This window comes from Apus apus, chromosome 8, assembly GCF_020740795.1.
Source record: "Apus apus isolate bApuApu2 chromosome 8, bApuApu2.pri.cur, whole genome shotgun sequence".
Taxonomy (NCBI): Eukaryota; Metazoa; Chordata; class Aves; order Apodiformes; family Apodidae; genus Apus; species Apus apus.
Window position 1 is genome coordinate 15,674,439 of NC_067289.1, and position 22,967 is coordinate 15,697,405.

Genomic DNA, 22,967 nt, shown 5'->3' on the forward strand with positions numbered 1-22,967 from the left:
AAGTGTTGTGGTGCACATGTAGTTCTGGAACAGCTGGATAGTCCTACTAAAAGGACATCAACACTTTAAGATGGATGTGGGATGCTTCTCAGTTTTGGCAAATGAGCTTATTCCCAAGGAGCCTTTCTGCCCACACCCAAAGGGATGAAAAAGCCCACAAAAACCAAAATGCACTGACCTCAAGTGAACAGAGTGCCTTGCCACTGGGAAAGCACTGCCTAGCTACCATGCTGTGTCACTGGACTCAGAAGCCTCTTAGGCAAAGCTGTGCAGATGTCCACAGATTAGAAGTGCTCAAACCAGCAGAAAGAGGTCTGAGCACCTTTATTTACCTCAGATACCTTATCTAAAGACAGCAGAAGCTAATCCATGGATTTCACCCCAAATTGCATTGCAAAATACTCAGCACCATTCTGAACACCTGAAACAGCCAAATCCTGAGTCCTGTAACTGAAGAACCACAAACTCTGTCACGTAAACACTACAGGAGAGGGGGGAACTACTACTGAACCCACCAAATTAATCTTAAATCTCCCTGGATCCCTACATTTTCTTTCTTAAAAGAAAGAAAAACATTTTTGACAGCAACTGGGATGCTAGCAAATACTCCACAAACTGCTTGCAAAGACCTTTCAGTGCATACCAACCTAAGGTACTGGCTCAGGCAAATAACAGGAGCAAGGAAACCAGGCTCCTCTGAGCCTGGACTAGCAAATCAGCACAAACTGTTCTGAATACAGATTCAGCAATCTGTTTTTCACAGAACCCATACGTCAATCCCACAGCCCAAACCAAAAGCAATCATAAGGCTCCTTATTGACACTGGGGGAATGCGCTGCTCTCTGCTGAGCAGGAGGCTTTTTCCATGGTTGGAGATACAGCTCTGCGTAAACAAAGATAAAACACCTTAACTCTTAACCATGCATTCCTGGTGCAGCTGTAAGCGGGGCACTAAAACTAGAAATGCAGATGGAAGAGTGTTCCTAAGAGTCTTCAGCCCTCAACATTTTGCCTTGTTTCATGGTTTGCCATCCTACAGCTGAAACTGTTCCATCCTTTCCCATCACTCTGCAAGAAAATATGTCCATTGCCTTTTCATTGCTTTTGTTATCCCCAATTAGTTGTCAAAAGAATTGATGGAATAACAACCAGGGTTGTCAAACATTTATTATTTTTTTTTTAATTCCAGTCATTAGAAGACATTATTTCCCATTATGTTTGGAACTTAATGAAATCACTGATTTTTAAATTTAATTTTCTTCACTTTTTTACTGTTATGCAACTCCCAATGAGAATGAGCTTCTTTTCCTTCAAAATACTACTTAGGTTGACAGAGTTGGATAGTCTAGTACTGGGGGCAATGACACAGAGGCAGGAACACAAGCACGAATCCTCAGACACCTCACCTAATGCTGCCTTAATTTTCCCCATCTGTTAGATGAAAAAACAATTATTTGTCTTTTTCATTATTTGCACCACCATATCACCTGAATGGCCTTCAACCCAGTCCAAGGTCTCAATTTGCTAGATGCCACGCACATGGGTAGTAAGAGGCAAATGACATTGCCAAGCTACAAGGACAGAAGAGATTTTGAAAGGAAGCAGAGTAGAAATGCTGCTTCCAAGGTCACTTAGCAAAGTTGTGGTAGCTGGGAATGAACCAGCCCTCCAGGGTGCCAGCCCAGTCTGCTTTGGATCAAGCTGCCTTTGACAGCTGTACACAAGTAGATCTGATCTTGACCATCAAAGAATGTGGGTTTTTTGCTATTTAAATCTAACACCTAAATTTTGGCCATTCAGTATTTGCTTTAAAAAAAGGCTAATTACCTTTGGATCAGGTACATCCTACTACCTGGTCCACCTCCCACAAAGTCATATTTTGCCAAACAGACAGTCTCTTGGAAATTCAGGATAAAACTTAAAGAGTTTCAGACAGTAGGTGTCCAATTCCCGATAAAGCAATCAGCATTCAAAACACAATTCACAGCAGGGACAAAAAATCCTGAGCTTTCATATGCTGCTATTTCCAGTACTTCATTTTCACAGCCTCTGCTGGAAACCCTCTCTCCTGAGTCACAAAGGTTTCTTGTTTTAAAAAAATACACTTTTATTTTATGAGCTGAAATTTGGCATGGTTTTTTTTTTTATTTGTTTAGTTTTTTTGCCTAAGGTCTTGCTGCAGTCATCTCTTAAGAAAGGATTTATGCAGAACAAGCAAAACTTGGGGAAAACACCCTTTAGTAGAGGAGGCAGATGACCACAGCATTCACCAGTTCCCTATAGTCAGAGTTCACCCAGTTTAGGAATAGCCCCTGCTCTTATCCATGGAAGTTTTGCACCTAAATGCCTTGTCTACACAACCTCCTTTTATTACTGAAAGGCACAGTGGGTTCTCTGCTTCTGAACTTTCCAATGGGTTACCACAATTTAGAGGGTGTGATATGTAAGCAGAAAACACATTTGCAGCTACACAAGAGAAGTTCTGTATTTTACTCATCACACCAGCATTTCAAACAGGAGGAAAATATTAATTAGATTTTTTCATAATGCATCTGCAGTTCTTAAAATAATACCTAAGGCAAGTTCATCTATGAACGTGCTATGGCAGTCATGGCAATTTTTAAATTAGGCTGGTCTCCTTCTCCATTTCAATTCACTGCACCAGAAGGCTGGAACTGGCTGTGCTGGTGAAGGTCCCACAGAAATCACTCAAGCCCAGGTGATGTTCATTGCTTTCTAAACTCCAGCTCCAGCTGAATTCTTGAAATATCATCTCTCCTACACCACCTCACATGGCAGAAAGCACCCTCAGATGCTGCTGTGTTGCAGCTAAAGACGATGCTTTAGTCTTGTAATTGTCTTATCTTTTTCTATACGTGCAATTTGCTATGAAAAAAAACCCAAGCATTTTATTAAATTTTGACAGCTTTTGTGACTCAGAGACATGTTCATTTGCAAGTCACGGCCTCAGTCTGGGGCTGAGGTGATAGTGATTGAAAGCTGCTTCTCGCCCGTATGTTGCTGATGGCCAATATGAAGTAAATAATGCCTAGAAAACCTCTGCTGCACTGGACTCTCACAGCTCCCTCACAAGAGACTACAACTAAACAGAAATTAAGTCTGAGAGAATCTTTCACTTTGAGGTTCAGCAATATCAGGGTTGACTCCCACTGGGGTGCTAGACTCACAGAAAGACCTCCTTCCACCAAACCTGCTGCTATGGGAAGACCTATTTTGCTCCATAAAGGATCTATGTTGAGATCTCGTCCTTCAGAGGAGAGGATAACACAGCTCTGCAGAACAACATAGCTCTGCAGGACAACATCATCCTACCACTGCTGCCCAAGACATGGGAAGCAGCCAGCAAGACCTCAGTGGCTCCTCTACGTTCACTTTCCAGCTCAGAAGCCTTGAATTAGGCAAGACCTCTGCGTACAAGGAGGGTGCTGCTAACCACGGGTGTCAAAACTGTTTCCTTGCCCTTTATTATGATCTTTAAGGTCCCTTCCAACCTTAATGATTCTATGATTCTATTAGCAGTGGTCAATTTTAGCTCATGACAATGTTCTTGTCACCTGTCTGGTGTACAAAAAATATTATCAGAGTGATGTCTAGGTAGACAACGCAGGGATGGTGCAAAGAATCATGCTCATCCATGTCCTTAACATCAGGTCTACTGGCTAAGGGGAATTGTACAAGGCTGACACTGTCCCACCCATTCTGACAAGTATTACGGACTTTCCAAACCTACTGCAGAGGGTACAAATCCCTCTGCTTCGGAGGCACTTCCCAGGGGAGTGTGTCTTCACTGCAATCCTGAACTTGCATCAAGGATCAGAAGAACTTCCCTTTGTGTGAATTTATGCCACTGGGTCAGGTACATTAAATAAACTGCTTGTCATTAGTCCACTGTCACTCCTACCCCAGTGAAAGAAGACTACATTACAGTTTGGTTTATGTTGCTTTAAAATTATTTTATAATAATATAAAAGATAAACCTAACAATAAAATTTCTCTTATTCCAGAACAGGAATATCCCCAAGGGCAAAGTATACCTGCAAAATTATTATAATGCTTCAAACGCAGAAGCACAACTGGAAAAGTCTTCTCTGAAAACAACTCCTAACCCTATTTTCTTATCTGCAGCCATTATCCTGATAAATTTGGGAAGATCAGCTAAGGTGTAATCCAATAAATGTGCTGATGTTCTGAATAAGTACCTCACAATTTGCAGCCTAATCTATTAACCTACTATAAGACCATCAAATGACTCACCAGTTTTAATGCTTAATACAGATCAAACAAAAAAACAAATCAAAGCTTTGCATTCTAGTTCCACCTTTCAAGGACTTGTTTGAGTACTCTTTAATTACAGAAGATGATACATTCAACTCTGGCTTGTTTTTTTCTAACAGCTATACTTAGAAGTTGCTGTAGCTGTACTTTTCATGGGCCTTTATTACGTTAACCAATAAATCCTGAAAATTCTGGCAGTTTGTCACAGAGATGAAATTCAGCTGCTTCTGCCCACTCAATCACAGTTACTGTAATACACCAGGGAGCAGCAGCATCCTGTTGCTCCTGGGTACAAGGGACAAGTCTTCAGAGCCCACACCTGATCTGTGGGGCAAAACTCCATGGGACAAGCTTGTGCACCAAGCAACACATGTCATCTCGGAAGCTGATGAGCTTCAGAAGTTAGATTAAGTCTAAAACTTGGATTATGCCTTCCAACCCTCCAGAAAGTCAAACACACCTGCAGAACTTAGCATTTGACCACCACAATTAAAAAAAAGAAACCTTTTTTAACATTTTAAATACAAAATAAGAGTGAAAAACATATTTTCAGAGAATGTCAGGAAGGAAGAACTATCAGGAGACAGTCAGAAGTACTGTCACCAAACTGCAAATGCTCAGTAAAGCCGTTACAAAAGTTACATGTCTCTACAAAGATGCTGGAGCTGACTGGAGGCTTTACCAAAGAAAATGGTGAGTACAAATCTCTTCCAGTTTACTCTTGCAGTGTTTGGACCCTATAAACCATTTTCCAATAACAGGGTGTATTTTTATACTTTTGGCCCATGCAGGCAAAATGAACTCAAGTAATCTGACACAGTGCCTGAGCACTACCACAGCTAAAACTTCTCTTATTTATCACAACAACAAAAACCCACTCGGAAAGGATCAAAATATATCTGGTTTACGTTGATGCTCTTTTTGATGGACTGACCCAAATCGGAGTGTTTTTCCAGGCTAAGTCTGTAAGTTTATGCAATAACTGTGTACATGCTGCTAGAATGAAAGAAGAGTTTATCCGGAGATCCTTTCAGAAGGGATGGAAACCACACAGGCCACCACACCAGAGCCGCTGTGTGCAGACAGATGCTTTCAAAAGAGCACAAATCCAATTGAACTCTGCTTTTGCTAAGCTCACACACTTAACAGGAGTAAATCTAAATGAAATATGATCACTACTTTAGTTCTCAGTTCTCAATTACCTTAAACAAATGCAACAATGAAAAGTACCAAGAAAGTCCCAAACTAAAGAGACAACCTATACGGATAATGGGTGTGCACCACATCACTCAACTTTCTTTTTGGTTCTTTTGACTTTTGAGGGTTTATTCAGGGCTCACATTGGTAAGACAAACACAACACATACATACAGCTGCATCCATCCCTACAGACACATAGACATATAAGAAATGAGACCAGTCCTGAGATGATGAAGGGAAGGCACTACACAACTGGGCACAACCATGTCTAGGATGATTTCAGAGATCCCAAGGGTTGTCCTTTTTGAAAGTGCCACTGGGGTGTCACCGCTTTCCTCTGATAAATAGGTGACACCTTACCAGAATTTAAATAGCTCCATTCAAGCACTACCTAGATGAGTGACAAAAATTAGCTGAGCTGCTGTTACCCCTGCAGTCCTTGTCTAGACATGGCAGAGTAAGTGTGAATTCCAGTCTGCCTTGCTGGGCTACAGCCACCCTGACAGCTGAACTACGATCCAAGCCACTTCATCGCCACTGATTAGACGACAAAAACAAAAAGAAAACAACTTGAGACATGGATATCTGGATCATTTTGGCAGCGTGACAGATAAAACTTAACAAAACAGAAAAAGAACAGGAAAACGCAAGCATAAAAGTACATGTGAGCTGAGGAGGTTTTAATTCACAAGCTATTGTTGGTGGAAAGTCAAAGCAAATGAAATGCCTTTATTTTTTTGCAAGTATTTTTCTAGCAATCTCCGTGGCAATCTAACAATGGGGATCAGAGGCCCTTTGCTCAGAGGTACCACAGCTTTTGAGCTGGTGCCCCCTTCAGAGCGGCTGCGCCCTCCTCCCCATTGACAGCCACATCTGGATGCTATCAGGAGGAACTGGCATGCCTGCTCCCAACAAATACCAAGCAGTTAGCAAATTGACTCCAGCAGTCGATGCTGGCCACTTTCCCACTCTCTGTTTACTCAATGTGCCACTAACCTGTTGAGTCCGAGGTTTGTAAGGAGAGCTGCTCTCTAGGTCGGCCAGGATGCTGGTCAGAGAGTCAATTTCTGCATCTAAACTGGACCTTCTCTCCTCAAGCGTCTTGCCACCAGGATTCACCTTAAAGAAAAAATAATAGTTCTTGTTATTCAAACCACTTGGCCTGGCACATGGTTTCTTACTGTCCTCACAGAGCTGCCACCATGCCCAGCAGTAACTCTTGGGTTGCAGGGATAACCATGCTGAAATGCTATAGCCTTCTCCCAGAACCAGCAGCAAGCCTCCACCTCACAAAGATTTAGGCTGCCTTGGGGCTTTTCTTCATGCATTTCCCACAATGGTTGAATTGTCTAAAGTTGACTTGGAAGATTACACAACTCAGTGTGCAGTGTGCTGCCAAGGTGAGGAGGCAGGACAAGTCCCACTCCTGCAGATGAAGATGTGCTTTAGCAGGACACCTGGGGCTAGGCAGCCATAGCTGGGGGCAGGCTTGGAGCATGTGGATTCTTAGATCATTTCTTCTTCCACATCCCCATCCAGAAGCAGCACAAACAGACCAGAGCTGCAAGCCACAGTGACCAGTGACCAGCCACCCGCATCATGGAATGGTTTGGGTTGGAAGGGACCTTTAAATATCTTCAACTATAACAGGTTGCTCAGAGCCTCATGCAACTTGACCTTGAATGTTTCCAGGGATGGGACATCTACCACCTCTCTGGGCAACCTGTTCCACTGCTTTACCATCCTCATTGTAAAAAATTTATTCTGTATATCTAGTCTGAATACACACTCTTCTAGCCTAAAACCATTACCCTTTTTCCTATCACTACAGGTTCTACAAAAGGTCTGCCTGCATCCTTCTTAGAAGCACCTTTTAGCCTATTACTAGTTTAAATCAATCTGTGGTAGCTCCACCTGTCTGATTCAACAGTTCTTCACAAAATCCATCTGAAAAATGAGCTCCTTCAAGGAGAAGTGAAAAAGTTCAATTCATTTCTAGTGGACTCAAGGTGAAGGGCATGATTTGAAATAGGTGGTCACAAATAACATAAATAAGGTTCTTGTGAGACACGGCTATTACGCAGAAAAAAGCACACACCAACCTACACCCAGGACCCTTTCTGATTCAATGCCCCTTTCAAATCAGACCAGCCCCACTTCTGCCCAGCCTGGTAGGGACGTTCACTTGGAAGGGAAGAGACAACTTTTCACCAGTGACATCCACCTCCAGAAGTAAAACCCAGGTCTTAGCAGCGCAGGAGAGTATGTGATCCCTGCACTACTGTTTGAGGACTGCACTGCAATCCCTGCTGGAATAACCATTGAAAAAGCACTTCTACGCTTCGTTTTTTGAAAAATCAACCTAGTCCAAAACCTCTAGGAAGGATCTGTGCTGTACATCCTGACCCAACAGCTGTACCTTCTGGCAGTGCACAAAGGCGGGTACAAACTAGGAGACATCTCCCTTCTCAACATTTTCAGTACTATAGAAATTAGACTCTGACAGGAAAGAGAAGTTCAAGAAAACCAGCTAAGGATCCTCATCAGGTGTGATCTAGGTGCCAGGAGCTGACTCCACTTAGCCAGCCACATTTAGGGCACGTACAGAAACCAAAGTTCTCAAGACAAGTGAAATATCACACTCAAAAATATTTTCTCAACCTAAGACCTAGTCAATATTTTTTTCTGTCCTTCCATGTCTGACTTATCTGCAAATTCTCCAGACAGAGTCTGTCTGCATAGGTGCAACTACAAAGCTCGGTGCAGAAGAGCTCACTCTCAGCTGGACTACTACAATAATAAGAATACTAAATAATTACCTAACAACTCACATAATTTTAACTCTGAAGCCTGTTCAAACCATACCAGCACCTCCCCACAGACAATCCAGCTCTGTTTGCCTTCAGTCTCACCAAGTTACTTCAATTTTACAAGCCAAAAATTTGCCTTTCCCTTTGGCTCACTGTCTGCTCCAGATAGTTTTTATTTAAATTTCATTTCAGGAGCACTCGATCATTACCTGTTTTACAGAACTCCCCAGTCATCAATTGACACATAAATGGCAAGCTGGTCAGAGAGAGACAGACTATGCAAAGCAGACAGGCTCTGATCTGCCAAGCTTATACGTGCTAAGGCATTCATTAGTTCCTAATGATTATTAAATCTTATTGGATTACAATAAATTTGGCTTGACTAACAAGAAAATGGAAGCTCCAAAGTGCTTCATGCAAGAACACGCCATTTAAAAAGCTGAGAGTCAGGTTAGAAACTATGTACAAGCTCAGTTCTTCTTGCCTATTTTTATTATAAAGCCAGCCAAAGTTTTCCATCCAAACCATTGTTCAAAAAATACATACTTTTCATAGGAATTACCCCAGATCATTACTTCTGGCTAGCTGTAGGCACCTGGATTTTTAAATCTGCAGACTCCAATTTCCTTTCCACCGTTAATGCACTTCATGGCTCTTGTTTGGTTTTTTTTCTACATCTTCCAGTTGTTGGCTTACAGCAACTACAGAGCAGCCACAGGCTTCCCAGACACAAAAACTGTGATTGCTCCACTCCAGAGAATTTTTAAGCTAAGCAGCCAAAAGTCTGCCTGGAAAGGGGGAGGGAAATGCAAAGCGCACCTAAAGCCCCAACATTTGAGGTCATAAAATCAAGTCAATGACAGACCCAGGAATAAAACTAGGGCCCATGCACAGCCTGTTTGGTACCATAACGCTAGAGAGGAGGGATGGTGGCAGATGAGAAAAAATCAGCAAATTTCATTTCTGTTTCTTAGCATTTCTGGGCCATATTATTCCCAGGTTCTCATTCCCCAGAACAATTATGCAATAGCTGACTAGCAAATGCTGCAGAACAAGTTGTAAGGTTGTAAAAGTTAAATGTCCTTAGGAAACCTAGCAAAATAAAATGAAATAAAATAGCGTGGAAACATCTCTATTGATTCTGGGCTCTGTAAAAGATTTATTTATTCAATTAAAACATAATCAACATAGATTAAGAGCCCAATTCTACAGCTGCTGGAGCACAATACAGTATGACAGTGCCAACAAATAATGCTACTGATGTGCATAAGGGCCTATTGGGACAGCACTGGATTTCAAGTACATTTAAGAAATGGTAATCCTCACCAAGGCAGGTTTCTGCTTGCCCTCTCTTCCTCATCTCCACAAATTTTTCTCCCCTCTGCACTTCAGTTTCAACCAAGGTATCTGCCGCATGTGGAAACTGGATAAGACTTTGCAACACTAACTTTAGCAAGGGAGGGTTAAGTTATTTCAGTTCTCATCCTCTTCACTATGATGTTACTATAAAAGTTTTATGATATTGCTCTGGAGCAAAACCCACCAAAGTGCCAGATCCCAAGGCACAACAGGTTTGCACAGACACGGCTCTGCCCTGAGGAACCCAGATCACTTAAGCCCGCAACCTTGCAGATACAAACACTGGAACCAGAAAGAACTCCTAATTCTGTTTCTGTCTGGATTTATGACATTGTTGCAGACACGTCTCCTGTGCGCCCTCCCATTCTTTCAGCCAGCAGAACATGGAAAAGCGGGTTGAAGAAGGATGCTGTCTTTGGCCTGGCCAATGTGACTTCAACAAAAAGCAAATATAAACCAACCCAGTCCAACAAATTACTCATGCCAGAGACAATCCACTCACATGAACTTCTGCAATGCCTACACTCCTATCCCCTGGCTCAGGCCCTGCTGCAAGACAAAAGAGAAAAAACAGGAGAGAACTTCACTGCTTGGCTTGTTTGTCCACCCCTGGATTCCTAGTGTGCAGCTCAGAGCAGCTGGGATGGTAATCAACTCCCAAGTCCTGTCAACCCACTCTGTTTCGATGAATATTGGCTTTAATTTTGCGAATCCTACCATCCAACACCAGTCAGTGTCACAGGTCACCCCACACCACTCTAAGGGACTTCCATTACAGAACATGTAATGCAGAGGGCAAAACAGGGCCTCACTGTGCTAGAAAGGCCCTAAGAATATTCATCAAGCTAGAAGACATACAAAGCACAACTATTTCCCTAGATGCCACCTTTCCCTACCAATGCAGGTCAGCTACTCTGATCACATTTTGCAGGTTACAGCAGAGAAACAAGAATGCTCCTTGTTTGTCCAAGCCAGCTTCTTGCAATGGGCTCAAACTGAAGGGTCTGGCTCCCAGATGTCCTTCCTACCTTCTGCTCCAAATTCCTTCCCCTACCCAGGCCCAGCTGCTTCTCTTTTATTCCCTGTTTCCCCCTCTCTCCATGCCCTGTTTGCTGCCATGCAGTACTGCTCTTTGGGACAGTCGTTAGCCGGTGGGATAAGAGATCCAGTGTGGTCAGGTTGGCTTCTGAGCCTCTATGGGACATCATCTCACCGTCTAGTGCTTTTGCTGTGCCAGGGAAAGACAGAGGGTGACTCTGCAGTAGCAACCTGCTGACTTACATGGACAGTGGGCTGGAAGTGACTCTAGAGTCCCAGGGTTTATTTGCTTTCAAAAAAAGGCAACAGTGAAACTTACAAACACTTACAGAACATCAGGACTTTACTCAGCACAGGGAGATCTTCCAGCCGCAACACCCATTTCTCCCCATCTACCTTGGCCTTGCTCGAGTCTTCTCTAAAGTAGGTGAGCTGAGTGCATGCCATGAGCGTTGTGGCCAGCTCATCCTCTGAGCTGTGCCCCAGGAATGCAAGCTGTTATTGGGAAATGCAATGCTGTTATATATGCACAGGCATGCCCAAGACAGCAGAGCTACAGCTAGACACACAGCCTTCCTCCTGGCATCAGCTCACTCTGCACGTCATGCTATCACAAGTCACTGATAACCTCATAACTCACAAGTGGAAGAATGGAGATGAACACCATGGATATTAACAAAGGCTGTAGCTAATGACTCAAAACAAGTGGGCTGGGGGCTTCCAGTGCCCTCTGCTCCCAGTACAATGGCTTTATTGGGAGCCTGAGGTGCCTGGGGAGCTCTCTTTGGGCTGCAAGAGGTCAACACTGTTTGCATATACACATCCAAGAACGGGGAATAGCAAGGAGCAGAAATGCCCTTTGTAGCAAAGGTAGCCATGGGAAGGCGGGACTTAAGCAACAAGAGGAGCAAGGAAGAGAGGAATTTAAGCAAATCAGGGGTAGTGAGCTGGTAGATAGTAAGAAAGAACTTTCACCTGAAAGATCTTACTATCTTTTTGTCCAGTAAATGTGACTGACCCACAGACAAAGTGGCAAAGCTGATTAATTCAGCACCTGCTGCCTGCCTCCACCTGGCTGCAGCTGCCTGCCATGTTCTGTAGACTGTTGAAATCCTAGAGAAGGCACGGAGGTGGGTAGGAAGAGCAAATGAAACAAGGTGTTAGCATGTCTTTCTACTCCATGGCCTCAGGCATTTGGCTCAGGCAGAGCCACAGACAGAGCAAGAAGTATGGGCCTTTTATTTCCTATTTTAGCTGGGGGCAGGCAGGAGAGAGGAGGCAAAGATGTTTGATTTTGATGGCATCCACTATACATACAAGAAGAGACTGTGAGATTTGTTAACCAGGAAGAAGAAGATAAGGGATTCGGTCTTTATATACTTCAGGCTGGGGTTGGTATTTAACTTTTCTCTTTTTATTCCTGTTTGTTGGGGGTTTTTTTGCACTATCTCCAACAATACCACTGCAAGAGGCAAGTTCCTTTTCACACACCCTTGCTCCCCTATCTCTCTCTCTGTAGAACATCCCAGTCTTCTTTCCAAGGTCACAAAAGCCATCTGAAGTGCAAAAACACTGGGCAGAGGCAAAACAATGTATCTTCAAGGGCACCTATCAAGAAAATGAGGCACCCTAAAGATGAGTTGCTGTGTCTAATCTCCCCTGAAGACAAGTGCAAACATTTTTTCAAAATCCCTAGTGTAAATTAACACAGTCCCAAGAGGCATCCCCACCAACCATGCACATGGAGACAAGAGCCAGCTGCAGCATTCAAGGCGAGGGGGGGTCTAAGATGTTTGATTCATGCCTAATCACTGTTCCAGGCACCAAGGAGGGGCCAGAAAAGTAGTCGTGCCCTTTAAAAACAGAAAGATTGAGTCTTCTGAAACAAATCTGAAATGATGGAAGATTTCAGCAGATGTGACCACAGTGATTTCACCAGACATTATTGTATCAAGGATCTAATAGAAAAGAACTTCCCTGCTGTTCCATCAGGCTGAAGCCGGGCCTGAAATACCCTTTTTAGTCTTTTGATGACATCAAGGATAAAAGCCAAAGGGAAGTTAGATTTCGACTTATTTTTTCCTCTACTATTTCTTTTTTTATTTTTTTCAGGCACAGCATAGTTTTACCTGGTTTGTGTTGCTGGATATTAGCTCAACAAAAGGAAAACACTTCAAAAATTTGAAGTGGGCTGTTCAAAGGTGTTTGGTGCCCCTTGGATGCTGCTGTCATTAAAATGAGCAACATTTCTACAACTCCAGCCACTTCTGAAGATCTGCCCATAAGGAGGCAGATGAGCCTACTGGAACTGAGTTTAAATGGAGTGGGGGAACAATCATTCACTCAACACCAGCCTACCTTGCTGCCCCAGAAAGGGGCAATAAGCATGTCAAATGCCTGCCCTTGGCAAAGTTCACATGAGCAGTTGTCCAGCAACAAATGACAGGAGACACAGAAGGGTAAAAAGGGCTGCGCTCCTGAGGTCCAGGCTCAGCTCAGTCCCCGAACTATAGCATGGGGTCCTGGGTAGCCACAGTCCCACGTCCAGTTTCACCAGCCATGTAAAATGCAGATAACACTGGGTATCCTGGGATTAATTTATCTTATTTCTGAAACCTGTGGAAGAAATCTCCACCAAGATGCTTAAAAAACAAGCAATGTTCTGTGCCTCCCCTTTTACTCACTACTGATCATTGGTGATCTGGTTTGGCTGTCTGTGGCCATTTACATGAAGCCTCCACTTGTGCTTTCTATCTGTCAGCTGATGCCAGCCAGGCATCACTTCTCCTGGTGGGTACGTGCCAGTCTCTGCAGGTTAATAACTGACCACTGTCTTAGTGCCAGGACTTGGACCAACAGCTCGAAACCCATTTCTTCCCTCTTTGTAGCCGAGACAACAGAAACCACAGCCAATTGCACTCAGCCTTTCAGGACACACATATGAGAGGCAGCAAAGACTTTGCTGCAGTTACCCTGCAGAGATCAGCGTGACAGGCATCACTCACACACAATAGTTAGGAAACATCCTTGTCCCAGGGAGCTTATTGTCAACTGGCTATCAGGGAAGAAAAAGCAGGTAGAGGGGTAGGAGCAAGGTGCTGCAACTCAGAGACACAACCAAGCTCCTTCCAGCCACCAGACGAAGATATAAATCCATTGGGCCAACCCAGCTCCTTAATGGACATTTCATTCTCTGTATTTCGTGTCCCAGCCATGATAAAATGTGCCAGAAGACAACAAACCAATACAAGCCACCAAAACTTCAGCTGCAATTTCACTGCAGGATTGCCCTGATTTCACATGATCAGATGGTTGGACCTGAGCTGCCACCATGCCACGTGCTGGTTCACAGGCTGGAGGTCCTTCTTTCATCACCATTTAATAAGCCACTGCCCTCTGTGAAAGGGGCCATGGTCATGAAACCGGCACCTTGGCTCTGCTCGGAGGTAGGATGCCACCAGTGCAGATGGGCAGTGGCCGTTGCAGGACAGAGCCTAGGACCATGTTCCCCTCCAAACAGCCCCTAACACTGGAGTGAAGCTATTGCCAAAAACACCCACAGTTTGTCCAGACTTCTCAAGACCACAGAAGAGGATTTAGCCCTGGATATTTAAAAGTGAGGATAAATAAAAAGGGATGAGATTTTTTTTCAGAGGTTTATCCAACAGGTACCATGGCCTGGGGTTTGCTTTGCCAAAGCACTGAGTTCAAAGCCAGCAGCCAATGACACTCATGGCTGTGATGAGACAAGGACAATAGCCCACAAGGAGATGTGCAACACTCCTTGTCTCATTGCCACTCTAAAGGACAGCAAAAGACAATTATGCAATAGGAGTACAGAGGACACAGCAAATAAGTCAAAGCACTCAAGAAGACACGCCTTGCAGTCCAGGTGTGTGCTTGTAGGTGTTCCAAAGATGAAGATTTAAACACAGAAGTCCTGTGCTGTCTGGTCCCCTCAGCCCCTGTCTGCTCTGTTCCAGGATGGTGTTATCCAGTCCCCTGCTCCCCACATCACAGGCTAACACCTCTACTTTGGGCATTTAAACCTGCAATATTTTTTTTTTCAGCTTTCTGACTGCTGTATTTTGCTCATAGAAGGAAATTCTGGAGTTTTTAAGGCTGGCTAAAAGAGGCTTTCAAGAGTTTAGTGCTACTGAAAAACAGCAAAACAGCAAATGCCATTCAGTTGATGGGAGGATCTGCATAGTGTGGGCCAGCTCATACACTGGGAAGAGGCATCAAGATCCTCGAGCACATGAAAGCAACGGGATGTATTTGATAAGGAACAGTCAAGGAAAAAGAGAGAGGATGAGTCCCACGAGTCGACATCTGCCAGAGTAGCAGACCCGACAGTCCTGATGGTTGACTTAACATGTCTGATCAAAAGCTTGGGGAGTCTTGTCTGTGTTAAGTGATACCAGATGCAAAATCAGCAGCAAGATGAGAAGTGTATTAATGAACTAAGGAGGCACATAAAATTATTTGAAAACTGAATGGGGAAAATGCGGAAAGAAGGGGGAGAATAAAACCAGTTTATTTTTCCATTAAGGCAATTTAATATTCTCCTGCTGGAGTCACAATCACTCGTCCTTGGGAATTAAACTGAATTAGTGAAATGTCCCTGTTCATCAGTAGAATATACAATACAAGGTGGAATATATCATTTTTTTCTGCAGGACAGCACTACCTCTCTGTTCACAGGGCAGGAACAGCTGGCTATGAAATCCTTTTGACCCAGCATGACTTTCACTGACTTTCACTAACTTTATAGCAGCAGGGAATATATATATATATTTTTTTTTAATTAATGCAATCACATTAGGACTCGTTATTGATAATTATGGTGACTGTTAAAAGTTTCCCCTTTTTTTGCCCACTCCCCCGCCAACTTAAAATCTGCTCCAATATTGTCACAAATTAATGTTTAATTAGCCATCAAGCAGAGCTGATGTCTCACACAGAGTATTGCTGCTTGCAGAAAAACTGGGAACTAAGGGGAGATATCGGATATGTCATCATCTGCCTCCAAGGGGAACTATAGCCAAAGAGTAACCAATTATTACCTCAATACATTTGCAAACTTTAATCAATGTAGAAATCAAATAGCTTTTAAAGTGTCTGCTGAAATAAAGGAAGACCTTCCCACTGACTCATACAACACGAACATTACACTTACAAAAGATGCCATGGTGATGGCGAAGAGCAAAGACTCCCTTCACCTCCACATCCTGGACAGGTCATGGTCTTCCTCTTTCCTTTTCTGGTGTAAGAAAAGAGGGAAGAGGAGGATGCATCCAATGGCACAGGACATGTCTGACAAGCCATGAATAACACACGCCAACACAAAGGGTAAGCTGTCACATCCAGTTCCCCAACTCAGGATTTATATTCCATAGGAGGAAACGCCAACACCGGGTCCTGCCTGGTGCTGCGCCATTCTGGAGCAAGGAAAGCATGGAGCTGCAGGTGATTTTACTTCTTTCAACACTTCTGGTGAGTGTGACATAGAAATGCAATGTCCAATTTGGAAGGCAGTGTTTTAAAAACTTGAGAGACATCCCATAAAAGCAGAAAGAGCTGACAATAAGACACAGAGAGAGCTCACTTGGTTTCAGTTATGAAGGAGATCAAGTAGTTCAACAGCATTATCTAAACAGCTTCACAGGACAAAAATGTCTAGTACCACAAGACTGTCCAGTTTACCAAAGTAAAAACAAACAAACAACAACACAGCAGCCAGGAAACTGAAGGCAGGGAAATTCTGTTTATAAATAACTGAGATATTCACTTATGCATAAGACTGCAGGTAATTAAATACTAGAACAAACTTCCAAGATTTCTCCATCTCTTGATGTCTGCCAATCAAGGCTGGATGCCTTTGGTCTCCCTAGGTGACTGGGTGAAGCTTTATGATCTGTGATATGCAGAAGGGCACAGCTGAGAATTTAATGGCTCTGCCTGGGCCCCACATTGACAGAGGTGAGAAAGCACCAGCACTGCCACGTTCCTCAAGATCTATTTAAATCACTTTGTGTTTGTACCGCTTTAACTGGAAATTAAATTTACATGAACAAACTCTATCCCACACAAGACTGCATATTGTGACAGATAAATGAAGAGCTTTCTAAAAGGGATATATCTCAGGCAATTTTAATCAAAAAAGATAGGTTTTGTTAAAGCTACCAATTTCAGAAAATTAAGGTTGACTAAAACTGTTTTTAAAAACTCCTTTTAGAATCTAATCACCTGCTGGAAACCCATATGCAGCTGCTTGTGTCACCTGCAAAAAAGGCTGTATAAAACATAAGCAAATGCTTAATTTTACACATGTGCTGAAGTTCTATCAACTTTAATGAAGTTTAAGCACACAGTCAAGCTTCTCTGAATTTGAGAAAGCATTTCTGACCATGGGCTGTGAAGCTATTGGGAAATCACCACAAAAAAAAAATAAAAAAAAATTAAAAAAATAAAATTGCTAAATTGCTCAGTCAGTTTTCACAGCCTGAGTAACTTCCAAGTGCAGAAGTTAAACATACAACATACTTCTGAATTTGTTTGCTTGTTTTGCTGTAATAGGAAGGAGTGCATGCCAAAACTTTTGCAAGGATGCAAGAATCTCCCAGTGAGCCTGGCAAAATGTCAGCAAAATGGATGTATAAAACTAGATGAAAGTCAATGGATTGGACTTGGCTTCTGCAGAAATGAGTCATGCTAAAAATCTACTATATGTCTCTCAAAGCTGAGAAGAGGAATATCTGACCTCTGCCTCAGTTGGCACGTTTTTGGGGTGGTTGATGGCTGCAGTCCATGGGGCAGGCAAGCCTCAGCTGGGCAGACCCCTCAGATCTGATTCACAGGGGAAGGTCCTTGCCTTCAAGAAGTTTGCAATCTCATTTTTCAAACCATTAGGCCTACTTTTACCTTCCCTTCAAGGCTGCCAGATGTGTATCTGGTATTTGATTTGGCTGGATGACTGTAGGTTTTCCTTCTTTTTCAACAACAGCCTTCTCATTTGGACACCTTACCTTCTACACATTTCTTAAAAGAAAACTTCAGATGAAAAAAAGGACCTGAACTACACAGAAAACTGAACAACAAATAATCTGTGCTGCCCGGAGACCACTGCAAAACCCTGCAGAAAGAATTTCCAGTATGCAGATCCCTCCCAGATGAGCTCCAAGGTTTATTTTGGTACTGTCCCTATGCAGCTAAATGAATGTAATTTGTTGTTTTTCAATAGGAATTCATGCATCAGAAAATGTGGTGCCCCCAGTACACATCAGGCCTCAGGAAAAATCTTTTAACTGTATTTCTGCTTGGGGTCAATACAGCCATAGAAGCCAAATGGGACTTACTTCTGCACAGAAGACTTATTTCCTACCTAAAAGTCTTTAAGAGGCTCACCTGAGCTCAGCACTGACTGAACGCTACTCCCTACCACCACTCTTAGGAATTGATGATGCCCAAATATCTGCACAGACCTTGGCAGAGGAATCTTTTGGGAACACAGAAGGATACTGCACAGCAGGCCCAGGGGAACCCACAGAGCCATAGGAAGACAAAGGCAAGAAGGAGTCAGGAGTCAGTGGAGTAACAGAGCTGGAGAGGAAGGCTAGACCTGGGATGTGACAAGACACAAGGCTGTTTCCATGGCAAAAGAGAGAGGCAGAAATGAGGAGATGGAAAGGGAAGAGCTGTAGCTTTTGATTCTTGAAGGAGAGTTCATACAGCACCTCTGTGGCACTTGCTGGCTTCAGAAACACTTGTTGCTTCCCAAACATTTATATTTTACCTCTCACACCACTAAACTCAAAACCCTAATAACACTATATGACGTTTTCCAGATGTTCTTCCTTACCTGTTCTTTGTGCATTGAAGCTAATCAATATCCTGCATTCTTATCAGCAAACCAAGACTGAAAAATACAGTTGTAGGGAATGTTCCAGCAAAGTTTAATGACAGAAAACATTTAAAATCATGCCTGCCTTTCTGTCCAAGAACAAATTCCTCCAGCTCTGGCTACAACACTTCTCATTGGTATTTCTAACACCTTTCAGCTTGCTCAGTCCCTGTGCTGCATGCTTTTCATAGACAACAAACTCCCCCATCATGGCAGCTGAGGGTGTTTTTCACCAGCAATGGAATTGAAAAATCAGAGGCAGGAACCTGCCTTAAAGCCACTTCCATTCGTGGAGATACTCTCACAACTTCACCATATGCATACCTCACTACTGCAAGGCAAAATTTGCATTAAAAATAGGATGAAGTTTACCCTACTCCTTGAACTACTCCAGGGCTGTAAAATGGAGTTTTCTGTCTAAACTGGATTCTCCCATCACTACATCTGTATTTCCTTTCATCTTATTTTACCAAAGCTCATTTATTTTAAAACATCAAAACCAAGGTGGGAATCTGACTCCGTCTGCTCTGTCACATTCCAGCTCACCACCATATCCCAACTGCATGGAAAGACTTTGACTTTCTAAACCACATTTTGCAATCCCAGCCAGCTTAATAGAAAAGGTGTAATAATTTGTCTGCTGTAATTTTTAGAATCCCTTCTTGCTACTGACAGTCTGTTTGTCTCAGTCTCACCACTGCATTACAGTTCCCTAATGCAACACAGGCTTCCCAGGATTTGACACAGAAGCAACTGATTTTGCAAGAGATCTTTCCCAGGACCTGCTAATCTCACTGAATATTTGAAGAGCAGTCAAATGAGAAGAATGGAAATTTCCTCAATTCTGATCGTGTTATCTCATTCTCTTCTGTCACTCAGCTCATCTACTCTGATGGGAGAATTCCCACACCTTATCTTTTATTTTCCCACTGCTTAAATAACTCTACCTTGGACACAATTATAGTTTTGCTTCCTTTTTGTCTGTCATAGGCCACTTACAGCTCTGACATGATAAAACTGCCTGCTTTTTCTGCATGTTCTCCATGCCTCCCGTATTACTTTCCACACCCATGCCTCTACTATCCACGGGTAGATAATCCAGGTTACAGATGAACCCCTCTGCAGGTGCCCGCACTGAACCCAATTCCGCTGTCCCACAAAGAGATGTACCTACGGGAGCCAGGAGGTGCCCACCAGGGCTTGAAACCTTAGGCACAGCACTAGGGGACCACAGCTCTTCTGTTTTGGACCCAAGCTGGCACAGGCATAACACTGCCCTGCGTCTTAACCTGGGATAGTATTAGTTTGACAATATCTGACCTTTCTGTTTCTTATCGCAACTTTTTAGACAGTCCCATGCCCTTAGCTACATCTGATCTGTATTAGGCTTTTAACTTTCTTCAGCTCCCTCACCTCATCACCCTCTCCATGGCAGATTATCAAAAGCTGCTCTGCTCCATCTCCTAAAGTGTCTCCCAGCCTCAGTCACAACCCTCCTCCCAAAGAAGACACAAGTGTGCACCAGCACAGGTCTCGGCACATCCTGAGCGCTGTGTTACTATATTAAATAACAACATAACAAATACATTAAATAACACAGTAATCTGCATGATGAAAATAATAAGCACAATTAACTGTTTGGTTCCTTGCTTCCTTTGTAGTCCTTGCCGAGAGGTTTAGCTATTAAAGGCTGCATTGCATTATAACATTGCCAAGATATTAATAGCCAGGCGGAGAGATGAATGGCAGGCTTACGCTCTACAATTAAAACTTTTCCAGTTTACCCTTTCAGGAAAATTTGTGGTTTATAATAAGCATCTTTTTCTATTCTGAAGAGGGTAAGGATTGGAAAGTTACATAGATGGGAACAGAGGTTCATTAAAGATTTAAAATAGAATGTGGTTTGGCATTGTAAAACAAATATGCGCATAAGATGGGTTGCATCAAGAGCTGCCTGAAAGAAATGCTCAGTGTTCCTTTTCTCTCTTGTGATCCTGGATGTACTGGTCATGCTACCCACAGAAAGGGATAAAAAAGCAGCAGGGATAAAATGTGGATGCCTGTTCCCCAATAACATGGAGACCTGCTCCTTAGTGCCCCTCATTAGGCATTTCTCATGCCAATATATAGAGTGTGTATATATAAATGCATATGAGAAAAAGATGCTTTTATCTCTCATGCATCCACATATTAATCAACATATACGGACTCAGTTTTACTGATTTTTTTGACTGTAGAGCCTTAGAAACCCACGGAGCAAACACTGAGCTGTAGAGACCCAGTAAGCATTTAAACATACAAAGAGCATATATGTTACTTGCTCAGGTCTACTTCAGAGCACAGCACATTCCTGTTTCTCAAACACACGAGGAAGGCAGAAAAAGGGAGACAGATCAAAAGCATTCCTGCAAAGCCAAGGTTTGAGTAACAGGGTTAAGATTACCAGGTAATTTATTTATACTGTTGGACACGGCTTCAATTTAGATAAAAGGCAGTTGCTTATCACATGGGTTTTAATAAATCAGGTTAGGAGTCCCAGAAATCTGCAAAAGCTGGATCTTGAATGGCAAGCAATACACACAGACCATGACTTTATTTACAGAGGCACTGGGAGCTCCTGCTGCTTGCCTGGAGCCAGGCAGCCCTGCCGCCAGCAAGAGCTGCGCCGCGTTCCACATGTTCCTCGCCAGCAAGCACCTACGCCCCGGCCAATAATCCTGATGATTAACAAAATCTAGCACTAGAGGGAGGCTGAACACATGTTCTGCTCTCTTTGGCCTTTTCGGCTTCTCCAAAGATTGAAAGGCAGGCGATTTCAAGCAAGCCCAGCACCCAGGCAGAGCCCAGCCACCACACTGCCCAGCAGATGTGCTATGCAAGGCAGCCCCCACCCATAGGCAAAACCCCACACTCTTCCCTCCACAGTTATTTGTGAATGTGTGCCCAGAATAAAAAAAAAATAAAAATAAAAATTGAAAAATTCCTTCATTTGGGCTGTTTCCTTTAGCTGGTGACTCACAGCCCACGGAGAGGCACCACAGCCACTCCTGGGAGAGAGTCAGACAGCAAATACCTGGCAGCCTCCTCCGTAACAAGGATGAGGCTCTCACTGCTCTCATCTATCAACACATTCCCACCTCCTCCCAGGCACGACTGCTATGGAGGAGCAGGACAGGTCTCCTCTGTACAGCCTAGCAGAGGAAGGCACATATGCCTTCAGACCGCATTTTGGCATTTCTCCACCCAAAATTCCTTAGCAATAGGAATTTGAACCCTGTGTATCAAAACAGGATGATACAACCTGGTTCATGAGTACAGTAGATCTGAACATGAGCACAGCTCCTGCCCACGTACAGCACAGCTCTACAGCCCCTCCTTGCAAAGGTAGTTATAATAATTGGTGTATTAAATATTTTATCACAGAATGGTTTGGGTTGAAAGGGATGCTAGAGATCATCTATTTCCAAATCCCCTGCATCGGCAGGGACACCTCCCACTAGACCAGGTTGCTCAGAGCCCCATCCAACTTGGCCCTGAACCCTTCCAGGGAAGGGGCACCCACAACTTCTCTGGCAATCTATGCCAGTGTCTCACAATAAAGAATTCCTTCCTCATATCTAATCTAAATCAACCCTTCATGCAATTGTTCAAAGTCTGGTTGTTTCTTCACTCTAAATCCCTTCCTAAACCACTTCTGCACATCCTTTTTGGTACATCCCTAACTCATTCTAGTGTCAGCCACTGATGGTATTTACTCATTAATTCACAGTTTTTACAGCAATGAAGTGGTGCAATGTAGAAGGCAGAATTGCTTCGGGATGCAGGAGATCTGGGTCCTATTTTTAGCCTGCCTATGGTGAGCCTGGTGACCTAGGCAAAGCACTTTCCCTGCCTCAGCTTCCTTATCAGAGAGAGACTGGCATTTCTTTTGTAAAGTGTTTTGTGGTCTGTCAATAAAAAGCGCTGAGAAGAGCCAGGGGTTGTTGGGAAAGAGGAGATCTCCTGGCTGAATACAGTCCTCTCCTTTCCATGTTACAATAGCATCTGTAGGGTCCCAAATGAAAATCAGACCCTGTGGATAATGAGTGGCAATTGGGAAATGCATGCTTTTTCAGGATGGCCTTTGGTAGGTCCACAGCTGAGGGTCACATCTGCTCTGAGCCTGCCAGGGCCTGACCTGACACAAAATGCTGGGCTCTGAACCTCTTCTTAAAGGAGAACCGGTCATTTCAAAGCTAGTGGAGATCTGAAGCCCACACAATACAGTTTATCAAGATGCACCCATAGCACACATGGCTTCAGAGCCAGCCTTCCTGAGAATGGGATGCAGGGTGGGGACCAGCTGTTCACACCACTGTGCTG

At 43.4% G+C, this 22,967-nt stretch overlaps 1 protein-coding gene across 1 annotated transcript in view; it reads right to left on the reverse strand.

Moving 5' to 3' along the window:
- The window catches only part of LPP (LIM domain containing preferred translocation partner in lipoma), a 323,116-nt gene that overhangs the window by 145,328 nt on the left and 154,821 nt on the right, over positions 1-22,967 (reverse strand). The window contains 1 exon segment of the mRNA XM_051626360.1: positions 6,492-6,614. Within this exon segment, the coding sequence (XP_051482320.1) occupies positions 6,492-6,614 (123 nt within the window).